The sequence below is a fragment of the Eschrichtius robustus genome, chromosome 10 (assembly GCF_028021215.1).
Source record: "Eschrichtius robustus isolate mEscRob2 chromosome 10, mEscRob2.pri, whole genome shotgun sequence".
NCBI classification, from domain to species: domain Eukaryota; kingdom Metazoa; phylum Chordata; class Mammalia; order Artiodactyla; family Eschrichtiidae; genus Eschrichtius; species Eschrichtius robustus.
Window position 1 is genome coordinate 68,728,554 of NC_090833.1, and position 21,319 is coordinate 68,749,872.

At 33.6% G+C, this 21,319-nt stretch overlaps 1 protein-coding gene across 4 annotated transcripts in view; it reads left to right on the top strand.

Annotated features, from left to right (window-relative positions):
* The window catches only part of DENND4C (DENN domain containing 4C), a 130,754-nt gene that overhangs the window by 37,253 nt on the left and 72,182 nt on the right, over nt 1-21,319 (top strand). For all 4 annotated transcript variants that reach the window (XM_068552562.1, XM_068552564.1, XM_068552563.1 and 1 more), the window contains exons 3-9: nt 8,711-8,963; nt 9,900-9,969; nt 11,927-12,096; nt 14,902-15,140; nt 16,699-16,765; nt 17,815-17,873; nt 18,759-18,903. In XM_068552562.1, coding sequence (XP_068408663.1) covers nt 8,711-8,963; nt 9,900-9,969; nt 11,927-12,096; nt 14,902-15,140; nt 16,699-16,765; nt 17,815-17,873; nt 18,759-18,903 — 1,003 coding nt within the window. The remainder of the gene's footprint in view (nt 1-8,710; nt 8,964-9,899; nt 9,970-11,926; nt 12,097-14,901; nt 15,141-16,698; nt 16,766-17,814; nt 17,874-18,758; nt 18,904-21,319) is intronic.

Sequence of the window (21,319 nt, forward strand, 5' to 3'; positions counted from 1 at the left end):
AGACAGTATATTTTTAAGGAGCTAGTTGGGTTACGCGATGAGCTTTTGTGAAGCTCCGAACTCATTTAACAAAGGAACATTCCTGTTTTAAAAAATACAACTGGGACTTCCCTGACAGTCCAGTGGTTAAGACTCCCTGCTTCCACTGCAGGGGGCACGGGTTTGATCCCTGGTTGGGGAACTAAGATCCTGCATGCCATGGGGCATGGCCACAAAAAAAAAAAAAAAGATGAAAAATACAACTGCACTGTGTGGTTTTTAATGCCAGGAGCAAAGCATTTACGGTTTAGAAGGAGTATAGTTGTTATGAGGTATTTAGTGTCTAGTCCACAGCCAATGAAGATCATTCTTCTGTGTAAAAGCTTTTTCTCCAAAAATGTCTATGTTGACTCTTCTTTAAATAAGATGTGCTTTGAGAATACCTATAATACTTTACCATATATACATGTCATGTATTAAGCTCTTCTGCTCATTATAATTACCATCAGTTAGTACAAACATATATTTGAGAGCATCTTGAGAAATATTCGGGATCAATTTGTTCATTTATGCAAAACACGCAGTTGGAATTTTGATGGGGATTGCATTTAATCTGCATATCAATTTGGGGGGAGTATTGCCATCTTTACCATATTAAGTCTTCCAAACTATATGAGTTGTCTTTCCATTTATTCAGGTCTTATTTCTTTTAGCACTGTTTTATGGTTTTTAGTGTACAAGTCTTTCACCTCCTTAATTAATTTTTGAAAATATTTATTTATTTATTTGGTTGCGCTGGGTCTTAGTTGCGGCAGGTGGCCTCCTTAGTTGTGGCTCTCGGGCTCCTTAGTTGCAGCTCGCCCGACTCCTTAGTTGTGGCATGCGAACTCTTAGTTGCAGCATGCATGTGGAATCTAGTTCCCTGACCAGGGATCGAACCCAGGCCCCCTGCATTGGGAGCACAGAGTCTTAACCACGGCACCACCGGAGAAGTCCCTCCTTAATTAAATTTATTAAATATTTCATTCTTTTGGATTCTGTCATAAACGGGATTATTTTCTTAATTTCTTTTTCGGATTGTTCATTGCTGATGTATGGCAACACAGGTGGGTTTTATCAGCTTCATGTGTTAATCTTATACCCTGCAATTTTGCTGAATTTGTTAGCTCTAATAGCTTTCTTGTGGATTTTGGGGGTATTTTTTATTGTATAGGATCATGTCATTTGCAAATAGAGATAGTTTTATTCCTTCCTTTGCACTTTGATTTATCCCCCCCAAACACACCGCCCTTGTCTTATTGCTCTGGCTAGAACTTAACAGTATGGTGTTGAATAGCAGTGGTGAAAGCAGGCATCCTTGTCTCATTCCTGATCATAGGTGGAAGGCTTTCAGTCTTTCACCATTGAGTATGATGTTAGCCGTGGGTTTTTCATAAATGCTATTTATCATGTTAAGGAAGGTCCCTTCTATTGCTGGTTTTATGAGGGCTTTTACCATAAAAATATGTTGGATTTTGTCAATTGCCTCTTCTTTTTTAATTGATAACGATCATGTGGATTTTTCTTTCATTTTATTAATGTGATGTATTACATCAATTGCATTTCTTAGGTTGAGTCCCTCTTCCAATGTAACCATAATACCACACCAAAAAAATGATTAATTCTTGAATATCATCATATATCCAAATTACCCTGATTGTCCCACGAAATGTTTTTTTTTAAACAGTTGGTTGCTGGTGGTTCTGTTCATAGTTGTTCTGATATTAAGAACGGTAGTGAGCTGCTACATTTGACCACCGCTTGTTTTGCTCATCATTTCCTTTACTGTTCCAACAGACCTCTGGGGAAATTGTCCCAAGGTCCTCATTATGTTCAAATTTCCAAAGCCAAAGGATGTTTTGTCCTTATCTTACTTTACTTTAACTCCTTTAGTATAGTACATATCACCCTATTTAGCTTCTACAATTTTCCTTCAAGTCAGTACAGTTGTAGTGGGGGTCATACAACTTTATAAGATTAGTGGACATAAGAGCCAGTTTAGAAAGGACGGAGCATGATTGGGAATTGGAGTTATAGAGGCTTCTTTTTGAAAGCGTGACTTTAAGGGAAAGAGAAGATAGTTATGGACCTTGCTATTTTGTCCATGGACCAGTATTGTCCATAGGGCCTGTGAGTGTGTTAGAGAGTCAGAATCTCAGGCACTGCCCTAGACCTACTGACTCTGTATTTTAACGAAATCCCCAGCAGCAATGGTTTAGGATATCTGGAAGGTGAGGGGATACAGAGCCCAGGGCTATTTTTTAACATTTCTCCCAGGAGAGAACCTTGAACATCTTTATATTGAAGGGAAGAAACCAATGGAGAAGGAAGGGTTGAAAATATAGGACTGAGAGGTTTTACTGTCAGTTCTTTTATTTTCTCTATGGTTTTCTTAAGAAGATAGGTAATGTCCATAACAAGATGGGTACAGGATAACAGTTTGATAATATTCATGTCAGTTGAAGGGAAACCAGCCCCAGGGACTTACCTTGTGTTCCAGCACTCACTGTTCTCTCTGTTAGCCATCCTTTAAAGGTTATCTGTTCACATCCTCATCCCCAGACCTCCCACCATATAGTTGTAATTAAAAGGGTATAAGTCTCTGAAAGATTGTTGTTCCTTGTGATTCAGGGGCATAACTTAAAAATGATGACTTAGATAATTATACTTAGATGCTTTCAGGTTGCAAGCGGCTCTTTCATATATATCTTGCAGTTCCCTAAGGCTTCTAATTTGTGTTAACTGATCCAGGTTTGCTTGAGTGTGCGGTCGTCTTTTAGCTGATCATGGTGGTGAAGTTTCTCTCCAGATCAAATAATTGTTAATATCTGGTGATTTGGTCTTTTTTCCCCTCTTTCCCCTCAAGCATACTAGTGAGGTTTGGAAAAACCTGTTAGCCAGTATAAAGACAGGTACCCATCTCATTCAACTAAATATGAAACAGAGTTGTCAAACTTTTGACCTTTTGGACTGTTTTATAAACAAGATGAGATATTTATAAAAATAACAGGGTTTTTTTTCCTGGAAAAGATGTTAAGTTAAAATATGTAAGATCTGATATTCCCTCATAATTTCAAATACTCCATAAAGTGTAATTTAAACAGGTCACTGTATTATTGTATATGTCAGATGTGTTTTTTGAGATAAGGAATCACAGACTACTATACAAAGTTCTTATCTTCCTTCACTTATCAGATTGATTGACTTTCATATGAATTTTTTTTTCCAGCACTTTTGGTTTTTGAAAATTTTCAAACATACAGAAAAGTTAACAGAATATTGTAATAAACACCAGTATCCTTTTCTCCTAAATGGTAAACTGTAGTATAATGAACAATATGCTGTCCATCTAGATTCAACAAATTAACATTTTCCAATATTTTTGTTAAACTATTTGAAACGAGGCTGAAGCTATCATAACAATTCTCCTGTGAATACTTCACCATGCATCCCTTAAGACATGTTCCTAATGACCATGGTATATAGAAAATTAATAATTCCATCATATTTCAGTATCCCCTCCCTAGCCAAATATTTGCAGTCGTCTCAAGAATGTTTATTTATAGCTTGAAAAAAAATCCAGGATCCTGTCGTGGCTTACCTGTTGTATTTGGTTATTGTACCTCTTTATTTAGTCTGTTTATCTAGAACATTCCCCAAAATTTTTCTGTGATATATAGACATTTTGAAGAGTCTGGGCCACTTGTCTTATAGAATGCCCTACATTCTAGATTTATCTGATTGTTTCCTCATCAAGTCATTTAACTTGTTCCTTTATTGTCAGTATTTCCTGTAAACTGGATGTTAGGTTTAAAGTCTGGATTAAATGTACATTAAATATTTTTGGCAAGAATACTTACAGGTAGCGCTAGCATCAGGAAAGCATGTAGTGGCAGATTGTCCCATAATTAGTGATGCTAAGTTCAGTCATTTGGTTAAAATGGTTAATTGCTTGCTATCTATTGTAAAGGCATTTTTATTTTTTCTGTTATTTAAGTAATTTGTGGAGTTGTGGGCATTGTTTAAATATCTTGTCCCCTAACACCTTTTCACTTACTGTTTCCATTGATCATTGCCTGAATTAGATCTTGTATGGGAGGATGTAAAATGAGACTTTTCTAATACTGTCATTTAAAAAATACATTTTTAATTGGCATTTTATTATAATGAAGAGCTTTCCTATTATCTTGGCCTCATTTTTTTTAATGAGACAAATTTTTAAATTTGTTTTGAGTGTAATTGAGGAACTGTGAATTTTAATTTATTCCGTTTGATAAAAATCAATTATAATCCTTATTCTTTTTGCCCAAACTGTCCCAAGTTTGGCCAGTGGGAGCCCTTTCCAGCTGACTGCTGTGTCAATCAAAATTTGGAGCTATGTGTATTCATTGTTACTGAGGTGTCTATTTTTTATATAAATAAATATTTATATAAATCATGAGTTCATACTCATATTTCAACTTCAAATTTTAACATTAAAAACTTACTGAACTCATTTTGGATTGTATCTTGTTTCTCTTATGCTGAAAATCTTGGTTTCTAAATCATAAATATGTTACTTATTGCTTTATCTTATTTACATAAGGTAATCTCAAGTTATAGTATCAGTTTTACTACCAATAGTAATTCTGTTACTGAGTTCCTTGTCCCTAGAATAAAATCCATTAAGCATTTACAGAGTACTGTGTTAAAAAATTATATGAAATAGTTTTTCTATGTGGTTATATTACCAATTTGCTATGCACGTAGGTTCATTTGTTCCTTTTTGTGTTTCATTTGTTTTAACATTCTTTCTTTTAATATGGAAAATATTGTTGTGGTTCAAAACACATAAAAAGATATATTTAGAGAAGTATTGCTTCAGTTTCTGTTTCCTCTACTCCTTTCTCCATACTTTCTGCCCTCTCCTCCCCTGTTGTTTAGTTTCTGATTTATCCTTTCAATGTGTGTTTTTACAGAAATAAACAAACACATATGTGTGTATAGTTTTATTTCTTCCTCTTAAACAAAATGCAGATACTATGTACACTATTTTATACTCTGTTTTTTCACCTAACAACATCTCCTGGGAACCACTCCATTTCTGAAAATGGAGATCTTTCTCACTCTTTTTTTTTTTTTTTAATAGCTTTGTAGCACTTATTCGTGTGGATGTATCATACTTTATTCAGCCAGCCTCTATTGATGGACATTTGGGTTCTTTCCTATCTTGTGCCATTAAAGAATGCTTTGGTGAATAATGTTGTGCATATGTTGTTACATATTTATGGAGTTATATTTTCAGGTAGATCCTAGAAAGGAATTGCTGGGTTAAAAGATACATACATGCATAATTTTGTTAAATGTTACCAAATTTCCCTCCATTGTGATTGTGCCATTTTATACTACCATTATCACTGTATATGAGTGCTTCTTTCCCCACAATGCCATCAACAAAGAATGTGATAAGATTTTTGAATTTTTGTCAGTCTCACAGTAGAGAATTGGTATGTCAGAATAATTTTAATGAGGTTAAGTATTTCTTCAATGTTTAAGGACCGTTTTTTCTTTTGTGAACTGTTAATGTCTTTTGGCATTATCTGTTTGTTAATGTCTTTTTTAAAAACAGGTTTTTGATTAATTTATTCTTTTAAAATTCAGGATAGTGGTTTTCCTTAATGATAATAGTGATTGGAAGGGAGAATAATGAGAACCATTGGTGATTGTTTTTTGGTCTGGAGCTGGTTATACAGGTTTGTACACTTTATGCCAATAAACTGAGCAGTATGCTTAAGTAAAAAAAATAAAAACAGGTTTTTGGTCTTTTTCTTGTTTTTTTTAATGAGATTTTTATGTGTTAGGAAGATGAACTTTTTGTAAAAAGAGTCACCAGATGTTTTCTCCAAGTTTATTAATTTGTCTTTTTTTAAAATTGAAGTATAGTTGACTTACACTGCTTTGTTAATTTATAAGGTATACAGTGTAGTGATTGAATATTTATAGATTATACTCCATATAAAGTTATAAAATATTGATTATATTCCCTGTGCTGTACATTACAGCCTTGTAACTTATTACAAGTAATTTGTATCTCTTAATCCCTTTTACCTATTTTGCCCCTTCTCCATTCCTCTCCCCTTATAATTTGTCTTTTGACTTGGTTTACGGCGTTTTTTTGTCATGTAAAGTTTATTTTATGAAGTTTATTTTCTTACTCTTTTCTTTTATTGCCTCTAGATTTTGAGTCATAGTTACATTTTTCCTACTGCTAGGTTTTCTTTTAGTATGTTTTCATTCTTTACATTTACATATGTGATCCACTGGGAGCCCTTTCTGTGTATAGTGTGAACTATAGATAGAATTTTATTTGTTTATTTTTCCCAAATGGCAATTTGCTTATTCAAGCACTGCTTTTTAAATTAAAAAGTCCATCTTTCCCTCAGTGTATTGAGGTGTCACCTTTATCATATACTAGATTTCTGTTCATTGTTCTTTCTATTTACTCATTTGCCAGTACTATTTTGATTTAAATATGGAGGCTTTATAGTGTTATATTTAGTTGAGCTTTAACAACTTCATTGAGCTTTAATTCACATATCATACAATTCACCCATCTAAAGTGTACAATTAAATGGTCTTTAGTATATTCACAGAGTTGTGTAGCCACAGTCCATTTTAGAACATTTTCATCACTCTAAAAAGAAACTTTATACCCTTAGCAGTCACTCTCCAATACTCTTTTCTACTCTCTAGTCCTAGGCAACTACTAAATTACTTTCTGTTTCTGTAGATATACCTGTTCTGGACATTTCATGTAAATGCGACCTTACTATATGTGGTCTTTTTTGTCTGGCTTTTTTCACTTAATATGTTTACAAGGTTCATCCATGTTGTACCATGTATCAGTACTTCCTTGTTTGTATTGATCCATGATATTGTTACATGGCTGTACTACAGTCTACATATCCATTCTTTAGTTGATGGACATGTGATTGTTTCCACTTTTTGGCTGTTGTGGATAATGATGTTATAAGCATTTGTGTATCAGTGTTTGTATAGATGTGTTTTCTTTTCTCCTGTGTATATACTGAGAAGAATCTATGTTTATTTTTCCTCTTTGGTCATGTGGAAAATCTATGTTTAACCCATTGAGGAACTGTCAGACTGTTTTCCAGAGCTGTTGATTTCCACCAGCAATGTATGAGGATTCCAATTTTTCTGACACTTGTTATTATCTGTCTTTTTTATTCTAGCCATTCCCATGAAAGTGAAGTGGTATCTCATCTGGTTTGATTTGCAGTTCCCTAATGGCTAATAGTATGTTCAAGATCTTTTTATGTGCTTTCGGACATTTGTATATCCTCTTTGGACAAATGTCTATTTAAGATTCTTTGCCCATTAAAAAAAAAGAAGATGTTTTATTTTAAAATAATTTTACAGAAGAATTGTAAAGATAGTACAGAGAATTCCTATATATCCTTTGCCAGTCCTGTGCCCATTTTTAAATGGTGTAATTTTTTAATATTAATTTGTAAGATTTTTTTTTACATATTCTGGAAAGAATTTCCTAGTCAAATATATGATTTGCAGATATTTTCTCACAATCTGTGGTTATCATTTCACTTTCTTGTTGGTATCAATTGTAGCACGGAAGTTATTAATTTTAATGAAGTCCAGTTTATCTGTTTTTCTTTTGTCACTTGTGCTTTTGGTGTCATATATAAAAAGGCTTAGTCTAACACAAGGCCACAAAGATTTATTCCTGTGTTTTTTTCTAGGAATTTTATAGTTTTAACTCTTACATGTAAGTGTTTGATCCATTTTTGGTTTTCTGGTGTGTAGTGTAAGGAAGGGGTCCAACTTTGTTCTTTTGCATTTGGATATCCAGTTGTCCCAGCACCATTTGTTGAAAAGATTATTCTTCTCCCATTGATTTATCTTGCCACTCTTGTCAAAATCAATTGACTGTAAGTGTATGGGTTTAATTCCAGACTGTCCACGTTATTCCATTGATCTATATGTTTATCCCTATTCTAGTACTGCACTGTACTGATGACTAGATTGGTAGTAAGTTTTGAAATGGGGGAGTGTGGATCCTCCAAGTCTGTTGTTTTTTTCCAGATTGCTTTGGCCTATACTGGGTCCCTTGCATTTCCATATGAACTTTAGGATTTTGTTGCCGATTTCTAAAACAGCAGGCAGCTAGGATTTGGATAGTAATTTGCCATCTAACCAATATTAAGTCTTCTTATCTATGACCATGAGATGACTTTTTATTTATTAGCTCATCTCTAATTTCTTTAAACGGTGTTTTATAGTTTCAGTCAAGGGATTTTTAAAGGTGAACTTTTGACAGGAATTATTAAGGTAAATTTTGTGAAAACATCTGAATACTAGATAAAACTTCTGAGAATTGACCTGAGGATGATTGTGGTATTGCCCCTTTTTTGTTTCATATGTTTCTTGTAATAAGCAATAAAAAAAAATCAAGTTGTTTGATCCTATTTACACTTCTAAAATTGTATTCTAGCTGTTGAAAAATAGTAGGAGATTTCTAATTCCCTAAGTAATTATTTTAGTTTTGGTTTGCAGTTAAGATTTGGGAAACAACAGGGGAGACTAAAAAAAATTTATTTTGTTCTCAAGGAGAAAACTAGCATTAACCTGACATATGTTTACTTATCTATTTATTTCTTCCCTCCCTGCCATGCAGAGTTTTATATGATGGGAAAGAAAGGCTAATTCCAGGATGTGAAGTGATCCAAGCCACACCCTATGGTCGCTGTGCCAATGTCAACAATAGTTCAACTACTTCACAAAGAATCTTTATCACTTATCGAAGGGCTCCTCTAATTCGACCCCAGAATTCGTTGGCTGTAACTGATATCTGTGTTATCGTAACCAGTAAGGGAGAAACCCCTCCTCATACCTTCTGCAAAGTTGACAAAAACTTAAATTGTGGAATGGTAAGAATAAAGTTTCATTTCCAAAATTTCATATGAAAATTAAAAAAAAGATTTTTGGACTTCTCTTTATTATTGGGCTTATTATTTACTCTCAGTTTATATTTTCATGATTTTTTTTTATTACTTTTAGCTCTCTAATTTTTATGGTTCATAATAACTTAAAAAAATCCTTAGCTACCTGATGTTTTAGAATAATTTCATCCAGAAAATAGTTAAAGTCAGGGATTTTTTTTTTTTTTTTCGATATGTGCTAATACATTACACTAATATACAGGTTTTGTTAGCTTTTGGGTTTTAGTGGTGTCTTCAAGGACAGTTGCAGGGAGATTGGGTCGAGACACCCTTTATATTTATTTATTTATTTTAAATATTGTAGTTTTCATATTTATTTTAAAAGGGCTCTACTGAAGAAGAAAATGCAACATATACATTGGATTTATAGTTTTATGACACTAAAGTTTACTGTTGGGTTATGTTTATTTTGAAAAACAACTTAAAGCAAACTAATATTAGCTTAAGTGAGGTATAGGCAGAGATGACCCATGCACCCAAGGCTATTAGTCAAGACAGGTTTGCCTCTGGAGATGATGACTTCATAGCAACTAGTGACCCCGGTCTTCCCTAGTTTGGGCTCAGCACCCACGTTTTGTGCTGTTTCTTTCAAATAGAGGCAGCCTCTGCATGATTACAGAATTGTAGAATTTTTGAAACAACCTTTGCATCAGTTTAATTTTCATGGCAATGTTTTTTTATTCCTTTTCTTCTAGTGTTTTCAGTTTCATGTTTTGCTATGTTGTATACTATATAGTCTGTTTGATAAACATGTTTTAAATAGACTTCCCTGAGGAAATAATCAAAATCTTTAGAAGACATTCAACAAAATCAATTTATTATCACTCCTTTGCCTTTTTTTTAAACCTTATTTATATTTTACAGTGGGGTTCCAGTGTGTTTCTGTGTTATAAGAAGTCTGTGCCTGCTTCTAATGCAATAGCATATAAAGCTGGTAAGTAAATGGAAAAAAAAAAAAAAAAAAAAAGGTCTCTGTATTGTTGCACACTAACATTTGGTTAGAAGAGACAGTGTATGCTCCCTTATACAGTTTGTGGAATTGATCTATTTATGAATTGAATTATCTGTAACTTTAGCATGTAAAGGCATAAGTTTTCCTAAATACATTACATACTACAAGATATATTAATATTACCCCCCACCAACAAAAATATACTGTTAATTAAATGGAAAATTTTATTCCAAACAAGCATTTGTGGAATAAACATTCAATTTTAGTCTACACTAATAGATTTAATAGTTGAGTGGAAAATATTTACGCTCTGACCTTTTATATTTTGGCAGTCAGAAAGGTGTCAAACTGCATCTTTACTTCTTATATATTTCCTTCTCTTATCTCTGTGTGTCTGATTTGAAACCACATGTTACTTGCCATGAAAGGTGGAGTTGCTTCCTTTCTCCCTTGTTGCAAAGAATCAGCTATTTGGAAGAGAGGAGGGCCTGAGAACCTTTTCTGCCACGAAGTGTTTGAGAAATCTATCGCCACATTCTTACTGCACAGTAAAGTGTCAAGGGCTGTAAAGATTTAAGTGTGACCTCTTCATCCCACTGGTATGGTGGGATAAAAACTGAAAATACAGGTATGCTCCAGTTGTAAATAGAAGAGATACTGGAATACTTCTTTGTGAAAAGAAGCAGTGTCAGTTACTTTTTATTGTGCACAATTTTTGGAATAAAGTTTTATTTCAGGGAAGTCAGGCAAATCCATATATGAGAAATCTTCATTGTCATCCTAAAGACATTCATACTAATGTATCAAACCATTTAATATAAAAATAAAGGCAGCAATTAACAGTTATAAGTTTCAGTATCACTTTAAAATGTAATACTGTTAATATTGCTGTAATGTGTTGATTATATGTGATTTCCTTAGAAGTTTTTTTTTTTTTGGTGGTGGTGAGAAAGTGTCACTTAAAGAAGACGTATAGAAACAAGTTTTGTGAAGGTGTCCAGGTATTTGATATAAGACACATATTTTAGAATAAAGAATTTTGGAGACTGAATTTGGACTCAAAATTCTGCTACTGACTTTCAAGTGTTTAACCTAGAGGTGGTCTGTGTATTAGAGACATTAGAGGCTAATGAATTGATGTCATGTAGCTACTTTATTCTGAAGGGTCTTTGTTATGCTTCTCAGAGTGCCCCCTGCTCCTGCTTCCTTGATCTCGCATACCCTGTACAGAAACAAAAGTTTCTGTCTCATTTACTTTTCATGTTACATTCCTTTTACACTGCTGCTCTCTCAAGAAAAGTTTAGGGGCTGTGATAATTTCTGCTGCCTTGGCATTATTTCATAACACTTGTCCCTTCCCTGAATTTTTTTTTCTTCCCACAGAAGACTAACTGAAATAGTTGATAAATTTCCCTGTATGTTTCTTGCATTCTCTAAGATGTTGGCAGTGTGTAGGGAAAATACATTAAGATTAATGATCCTGTTGAATAGAGTTTTAACTAGTATATTTAATACATTTTAATGTTACAGTGAACTTTAAGTCCATGGGTAAAAATAAACGGTAAATTTGTTCTTTATTTTAATTACTGATATGGCAAGAGAAAAATTGATCTTGAAATTTCACACAAATATTTCTGTAAAATGTGCTCTTAAAATATCCTATTAATATGCATTAATATGTAATATGTAAAATATCCTATTAATATGTATCCTATTAATATGTAATTCGTAACTATTTAAAAGTAACTATTTAAAAAAAATTATCGGGAGTTCCCTGGCAGTCCAGTGGTTAGGACTTGGCGCTTTCACTGCCATGGGCCCGGGTTCAGTCCCTGGTCAGGGAACTAAGATCCTGCAAGCCGTGTAGCACAGCCAAAGAATAAAAAATAAAAAAATAATAAATAGATAAATAAATATCATTATATCCTTTCTCCAATAGGTTTAATTTTTAGGTATCCAGAAGAGGACTATGAGTCATTTCCGCTCTCGGAATCTGTCCCTCTCTTCTGCCTTCCAATGGGAGCTACAATTGAATGTTGGGATCCCCAAAGCAAATACCCGCTTCCAGTTTTTTCAACTTTTGTCCTCACAGCCTCTTCTGCTGAAAAGGTATATTTTTTCCTCTTTTATTGAACCTATTTTGTCCATGATTTTAATCCATAAAATGATTAATTTAAGTTTACTTTGAATGTTAGGATTATTTGGACACAATACATTTCTGTTTAAATTTGTACTATAATGCCCAAAGTGAGAAGTCTACATGAAAATTGGGATCAGGATGCTGATACCCCTGGAGTGTCTGTAGGAGCAAATATAAAGTCTCTGGAGAGATACCCTCAAAACCCAGGCCTCAAGATGAGATTCTAGTAAAAGTTAGAAGACATAGGTACCATAGGAAGAATCAACAAGACACAGAGCTGGATTGCACCCTTAAGATATTGAAATGATAGAATAACAATATCAAAGATATTATTATAAATTGAATATATAATTGAAATGATTCAAGACCTAATAGAGGGGCTCAAAACATCAAGGAAAGAACAGGATATTTTGAAAAATGAGTAGACAGGTTGGAAAAAGAATCAAATGTCTAGAAATGAAAATATCCATAAAATTAAAAATGTAATGAATGGTTTAAACAGCAGATAAGTCATGCATGAAGGAAGAATTAATGAAGTGGAAAATAGGTTATCTTGAATGTGGCACAGGAATACATAAAACATAAAAGGAGTTTAAAAATGCAGAGGATAGAATCAAATGGACCAATAGATATTTAATGAACCCCAGAAGGAGAGACTAGAAAAGGGAGAGACAGCATTTTAAGAGCTAGTGGTTGATTGAGAGTTTTCCAGTGTTGATGAAAAATTGAGTTTTTCAGGTTAAAGATACACTCTGAATCTTCAGCAGAAAAAAAATAAAAGTATAAAACCACCTCTTTTCATATTATAGTAAAACGATAGAATACCAAAGACAAAAAACAACCAGAAAGAAAAGACATACTTACTTACAAAGGTATAACCATTAATTGATGGCTAATTTCTCAACAACAACAGTGAGGGTCATAAGACAAATAATACATTAAAATTGAGGGAGTAAGTGAAGATAGTTTAAACAGTATGCAGAAAGCGCTAGCCATAAAAGAAAAGATGAATAATAGGACCTCATTGGAGTTAAGGACATCTGTTCATTCAAAGGTACCATTAAGAAGGTGGAAAAGCAGGCCCCAGGCTGGGAGAAAGTAATGTGATACTGTAGGTATTCCATAAGGGTCTTGTATTCAGAATATTTAAAGAACTTCTATATTGTCAGCAAGGATAAGAAATAACTCTGTGGCCCAAGAGGTATACACCTGAGCATATCCCAAGAGAAATGAGTATATATATTCTCCAAAACACATGTATATTTGTATACTTTATTGGTAATAGCCAAAAATTCAAAACATGTATAAACAGTAATAATAACATAGAATGATAATTTAAAATAAAAAAGAGATGGCAAGAAGCAATATTAGGAAATAAAAAGTAAATAAAACTACAGATCTAGTAGAAATTTAAAAATTGAAAACTTTCTTAGGAAATTTGATAGAATAGCTAATTTTATTGAAATGTGTAACTAACCAAGGCTGACTCTTGTGGAGCAAACAAAAATACATCTGTGTCCTCATTCTCCAGTCTTCAAGTTTACAGCCACTGTACTGAAGATGATAATTAAGGTTAAGTGTCCAGCAGAGTGTCTGGAACATAGTAAAATACTCACTGAATGGAAGGCCAGTACTATATTGACTGGATTGCTTACAAGTAAGCTAACTCTTTAGCTTAATAATCATTTATAGTTTCTTCCATTGAAAGCAATAAATATAAATGAATATTTTAATATCTTCAAACACTTAAGCGTTACCAAAGTTACTTTGACCAGTAGAGAACAACAAAGCCTCATTGTGATGCTTTTGTCATATTGCTTGTTAAGAACCCCAGAGATGACTTTGAAATAATTGTATCTGAGAGTGTTATTTGTATCTGTAAAGACAAGGGTTAATGTGATATAACAGACACACGTATATATGACATATATACATACACATGTGTATATAGTGACTAAACAGTTAAAAGATTTATAAGAGTATCACTTAACCATTTCCAGAACGTTTTCATCACTCTAAACAGAAGTTTCTTCCACTCCTATCCTATGTCCCTCTTTTCTACTATCTGTCTCTACCAATTTGTCTATTCTAGGTAGCACACATAAATGGAATCATATAATATTTGTCTTTTTGTGTCTGGCTTATTTCACTTAGCGTAATGTTATCAAGGTTCATCCATGTTGCAGTATTTATCAGAATTTGATCCCTTGTTAAAGATGAATAATATTCTCTTGAGTGTATATATAGTCAGCCCACCGTATCCAGGGATGCCCAACCTGTGGATCTGGAGGGCCGACTGTACCACATCATTTTATAGAAGGGACTTGAGCGTTCATGGACCTTGGTATCCACTGGGGGTCCTGGAATCAACCCCCCTCGAATACTGAGGGACAACTATACCACATTTTGTTTATCTGTTCGTCTGTTGATGGACATTTGGGTTGTTTCTATCTTTTGGTTATTGTGAATAATGCTGTTATGAACATTGGTGTACAAGTATTTGTTTGAGTCCCTGCTTTCAGTTCTTTTGGGTATATACCTAGGAGTGAAACTGCTGGATCACAGGGTAATTGTTTAACTTTTGGAGGAGCTGCCAAACTGTTTTCCCCCATAGCTGCACCATTTTACATTCCCATCAACAATGTTTGAGATTTTTTTTTTTCATTTACCTGTCATATGCACTCTAAGCAAATACTTCTTTTGGAATAAGAGAAAAAGAGAAATTAATTTTTAAAAACACTCAAATTTTATAATGGAATTCTTTTACTCTGTAGGTATATGGAGCTGCCATCCAGTTTTATGAACCTTACTCTCGAGAACTTCTAACAGAAAAACAGCTTATGCAGCTGGGCCTGTTGACACCTGTAGAGAGAAGAATGGTCTCCAAATCCATCAATTCAAACAAATGCATTTGTTTACTCTCACACTGGCCTTTTTTTGAAGCTTTTAGAAAATTTCTCATGTTTATCTACAAACTTTCTGTGTCTGGACCACATCCTCTTCCCATTGAAAAGTATGTATAATGATTTGAAGGATGTCTGGTGGAAAAATTGGATGTATTTATGTACATTTCATTGTTTACCTGACTTTAAGCATCAAAGTTGAAAGGGAAGGAGAGTCACAGTCATCCTACTTTTTACTTGCTCCCTTCTTCACCTGAATCATTGACTCTGAATTTAAAATTGAGGAGTGGTGGTGAGGATGACCAGATAAAAATCTTCTGAGAATTCAGCTGAGGAAGAAACTTATATATATAGATTATATTGTATGTGTTCTTCCTACTCATTCTTAAATAACCAAGAGAAAAATAGCTGTTGATGCACACATACCCCAACTATCCAAATGACCATTGCAAGTTAAACATCTCTAAACTGATGTAGAAATTAATGGTGTTAATTGATTAATTGATGTTAAAAGTAAGGTTTTGGTTTTAGCATCGATAGAACTCTACATGCTTTCCCTTTGATTTGTAATTCTCTTCATCATGGAAATGTTTTGTAAGCAAGAAAAACAGATGTGGAACCACTGTCTTTTTAAAACCACATCTTTTCTGACTTCTAGTGGCACGTTGAGTTGTTTATTATAGTAAATAACTCATGTATCCTGCTAACAAAGCAAGTCAAGAGCTTTGGTGGAAATGTGTTATACTGTGTGTAAACAGATTTTTCTTAAACTTTGCAAAATTTCACATTATAGCAAAAAAGATTATCAGTGAAGCATACTAGTTTAGTGGATAAGAGGGGGCCAGTTACCTGTAGGTTTTAAAGTAATGCTGCTCAAAAATCAACTTTATAAAATAGTAAAAGTACTATGCATAAACACATCAAAATTTGGTATAGCAATATGGTTTCAGCTTTCTTGTTGTATTACTGGAATGACAGTCTAATGGTTCATAATTCTAGATTTAACTTTCAGCTGTCAGATTAACTTAAAATTGATTGGAGTAAATTTAATGTTAATGATAAGTTAGCAGCCTTTTGAAAAATTAAGGTTCTATGAAATTTGTGAAAAAAAAATCAGTGTATATCATCAATTCTTTTTTTTTCAGTTGAAGTAATACTTTGCATTTAGTGGCTCCTAAGAGCTCAAAACTTTGGAAAAACTTGAGTTATTATGTATAGGTGGAGAAATAGGACAAGTGATTTGCCCAAAGTTATAGTGTAAGAACTATATTAATGTAATTAATATTATTAGATTGAATTCTGTATTAGTTTTGGTTCATTATATCACAGTTAGTTGCTCCCATACTGGTACTGATAACCAGGGCAATAAATGTTAGCTTCTTTCATGAAAACTATATTCATGTTATTCTTATTTTCCTGGTGATAATAGGGTATATTAATCTGGACTTTTAATCAGGAAATACATTTTGCATTTTAGAAGTTGCATTCCACTCATAGTGGAATGAGTACATTTATTTACACTAAGTAAATTTATTTATTTATTTAGCTTAAGTTTTAGGTAAGTGGCTTTGTCAGGTCCAGGATGATAAATAGTGGTATTTAAGATCTGTTAAAATCCATGAAGCATTTTAGAAAAGTAATTATCTTTATTTCAAAAATTTTTTCTAGGCACATTTCACATTTTATGCAAAACATCCCTTTTCCTTCACCACAAAGACCAAGAATCCTGGTACAGGTAATAAAAAAGAGTATGTTTGAAGGGAGTGCTGCATATGTTCATTCCAGTCATTGCAGTGTGGATGCTATGGCCCTTTTGGTATGAGGCGGAGCAAGCTGCATCCATGAAGTCCTTGAATTTTCTGTATTTTATATCTTTAGCTAATATTCTTTTGTACTGTTTTTTTGAATTTTGGGTATACAGAATTGGAATAATTACAATACTTGGTTCATGACATCATCATTGGTTCATGTGTGGCCTTTATGTAGCCAACTTTAATAACATAAAACCCAAAATTATGTTGAGGGCGTGTTTTTAACATTCGAGTGACTAATAAATATCAAATGTGAAATTGGTTATGGTTGGAAGGCAGAAGTGAAGCAGTCTATAATAGTGTTGTTAAAGGACCAGTTTCTTTTTATTTCCAGTCAGTGGCAGACCTGTATAAGTGTATATAGCTTGTGACGTAAGCAGCTTACCATATGAGATCAGTATAGACATGAACAGGTCTATACCCTGTCCAGAGACATGAGTTCACTGATAATGTACTTGGATATGATAGCAGTGTCAGAGTGCCATGAAAGTTTCTAAATCGCTTTCTCTCTATGTATATACTATTTCTTCCTGGACCAATAACAGTTTGCAGACTGATCTATAGAGGCAAGCTATTTAAACATTTTTTTCTAAGATGGTTATTAACATTATATGTGTTAGTCAAATATTGTTAATCTTGAATGTATTTCAGTTCAGCAAGTATTAATATATGTTAAGCAATTGCCAAATAGAGAGTAAATAAATTGGAGGCTTTTAAAAAGCAGTTATTCCGTAATTTTTAAACAGCTGTATTTTAATCAATTAACTGAATCAAAATTCAGTTGAATTAACCATTTAATTTTAAAGAACTATGTACTTCTAAGTAAATAACAGCTATTGTTTTATATTTTAGTACATGTTTCCAAAACTGTATCAGTCTGCCTATTAAACTATTTTCCATTTTACCCTTGATCTAAATATTTAGGTTTCAAAATTGGCTTGGTTAATTTATCATTTTTTTTTCTTTTTTTAAGCTCTCAGTCCATGATGCGTTAATATTATCACAACCAGTTTCTACACCTTTACCACTAAGGTAATTAATCGTATATAAAATAAAACATTTGTTCACTTGGAGCAGAATGCTTTTAAAATATTTTAAGGGTTAGTATAATAGAGTTGTGTTATCTTTACAAACTAAGAATAGCCTTAATGTTTCTAACTTTGATAGCTGGGGCCATTCAGCATTTTAAAAATGGAACACTTAAAGAAAGTTGCAAGATTGAATGTAGGGAATACCTCCCTTTTCCTCTCATCTCCCCTCCGCATATCCAGTTCATTACTGAATGTTCAAGGTGAACTGATTTTACCTCCTAAAATGTCTTGAATCTATTGGCTTCTCTTCATCTGCGTCACTAGACCAGGCTAGCATGATCTTTTACCTGGACTACTTCATTATGAGCCTCTTAATTGGCACTCTTTTGCTCTTGTCTTTCAGTTTTTTATCCACACTGCAGCCAGTGTGTCCTTTTGAGAATGCAAATATAAAATGGTTGGAGAATGCAAATATTTTTATTTTGGGCATAATCTCTTGTTGTTTTCATCCCTTCCTTTAATATGCTTTAGTCACAGTAGGTTTATTTCAATTCCTTGAACATGACAATTGCTTTTCCTTGCTTCAGGACCTTTGCAAATGTTGTCTCCCCACCAACCCCTACCTTCTTTCTTTAGAGCTCAGCTCAAATGACTGTTCTTTAGGAAAATCTTTCCTGATAAACGCCCTTGTTACCAAAGGATGAGTTTGAATCATTCTGTTATACCATCTTATTAAATTTGCTACTTTTCAGTGATGACTAAATCAGGACTTGAAATTAATATTAGATTCTCAATTTATTAGTATTTAGGAAATAATTTAATAAGCAAATCTTAGCACCTTTTGGTGAAATAGTTCATAATCACCTCTTTTTCTCTCCTTTTCTAGTGGAGCCAACTTTAGCACCTTGTTAATGAATCTGGGTCCTGAGAATTGTGCAACACTGCTGCTCTTTGTTTTACTTGAGAGCAAGATTTTGCTGCATTCTCTTAGGCCAGCTGTGTTGACTGGAGTAGCTGAAGCTGTTGTAGCTGTAAGTATAGAATTTTCTTTTTAGTGCAGAATTCTTGACAGAGAATTTTTACTCTAAAGGGAAATTTCCTTCAACCAAAACTTTGAAATTACCACTAAATGTTTAACATAAGTGTAGTAGGGTGTCAAAGAGAAATACTAAATATAAAGGAAAAAAAGTGATTTCTATTGAGAGAAAATCTCAACTTCTAATTTTTCATATTTTAGAGTTCTTCAGAGAATCTATATGATTACATAATAATAGAACTTGTGAATGAAGCTTACTGTGTTAAATGAGAAGCTCTGGTCAATTTCAGCTGCCCTAAAATTGTTTACATGAATTACATGACTAATTTCTCCCAATTTTAACTTTTAATCATTGTGAGCCAGTAATGTATAGGAAAATCTAGGTGATTGTGAAATTGGATAATGTACAAATGTTTAGCTGTTGTGAAAAGCATAAATAAAAGTTAAGTCCTGTTTTAAAACCTCTTGATGGCTTCCCATTGCAATTAGAAGGAGGTCTGATCATGTAGGGCTTTATAGGTCATAATATAGAATTTTGGATGTTCCATTTCTCTAACTCTATTTTCCATTATTTGTTTAATTTAAAATAGCTGACTCTCCTCTCTTCCTTCCCCATTTTACTCTCATGGAAGTAAGGATCTTTTTTAGGTCTCTTTTTTACTCCTGTGTCCTCAGCATTTATCACAGTTAAATAGCATGGAGTAAACACTCAATAAATACTTGTTAAATCAACAAATGGGGTATGTCTCCAAGATATTAATCTGGTCAGAGAAATGCTGCTAGGACTGAAAACAGTAATAACCATTTGAGATGGCTTATGGGGGGCAAAGATCCTAATTATGTACTAATTTTCCAAGCCTCCACAGTTGCATGTAAAAGCAAAAGTTGTTATAACATGAAAATATTTGTTAATGAACTGACCAGTTTTAGAAAGTTCCCACTCACGTATTTCTTCCTATAAAACTTTAGGGATTATCCATGCCCCCTGTCTGAATCTCTGTGGCCCAGTCTCTTGCAATGTGAAGTTGGAAATCTTATTAAAATGCAAGATTGCATGAAATTTATGTAACCGATGTTGGAGAACAGCCTGAATTGCTTGCAAAATTATTGATAAATGAGGATTTGATAGTAAGGCAAATTACCATTTAAAGAGGAGAAAATTGAAAAGAATCATGACAGGTTAAATTCCTCAAAAAGAGAGTGATTTGAATATCAAAGAATATTGAAGAGTTAATGGAGCCCCATAGCAAAAATTGATGGAACCAATGAGTATTCTTGTAAAATTGACATTATTTATGATTGTGCTGCAAAAGTCAAAGGTGAAGACAAGGGTGTCATATTTTGTTGTCCAGTAGTTTTATTCTGAAATTTCTCATGTAGTTAGAGGTGTAACTTACCTTTTGTTGAATGGTAGATAGTCAGTTTTCACTGGAGGAAATCTGGAGTCCTTGCAAGGTCCTTTGCGAGTAGTTCTATCCCTCTGCTCTCTGATTCCATTTTCTACTTCTCTCCCTCTTGCTCACTCTGCTCCAGCCGCGCTGGCCTCTTTGCTACCCCTGGCGCATACTTGGCAGTCCCCACACCTTAAGGCCTTTGCTCTAGCTGTTCCTTTTCTTCGAAGCGCTCTTCTCCTAGATATCCCCTTGACTAAAACCCTCACCTCCTTCAAGTTTCAGCTCAGTGTCACTTTCTTAATGAAGCCTACCCTGTTTGGCCTATTTAATAATACAGCCTGCTTTCCCTCTCTCCTCTCTCATGTTCTAAACTCTAATCGCCTTTACTAGGCTTTACTTTTTCTTTTTTTCGTAGCACTTAGCACTCTCTCACATGGTATATATTTTATTTATCATGTCTTCTTTTTGTTTTCTCTCTTCCTGCTAGACCAGGTGTTGGCAAACTATGGCCTGTGAGTCAAATCCTGGCTGCCACTTGTTTTTGTAAATAAAGTTTTACTGGAACATAGGCCATTTATTTACATAATGCCTATGACTGCTTTCACACATGAAGACAGAGTTGAGTATTTGTGACAGAGACGATATGGCTTGCAAGGCATAAAATATTCTTTATCTTTTACAGAAAAAGTTTGCTGGCTCTTATGCTACACTGTACATTTCATGAGGGCAGGGATCTTTGTTTCATTCACTGTTACAGCCCCACCATCTAGAACAGTTCTTGGTACATATTAAGTGCTCAATTACTAGAAAGTAAATAAATGATTGAAGACAGAATTCCAATTCTGTATAACCATCTGGAATAACTGGCAGAGGTAGTAAATGCTATAGGTAATTATTTGGGGTGAGTAATGATGGGTAAGGTAAGAATTGAACTAGATCTTGAAATATCGCAAGGATTTTTGTAGTAGAGGAAAGATTTTGTCATCAATGATTAAAATTTTAATATTAGTTGATTAT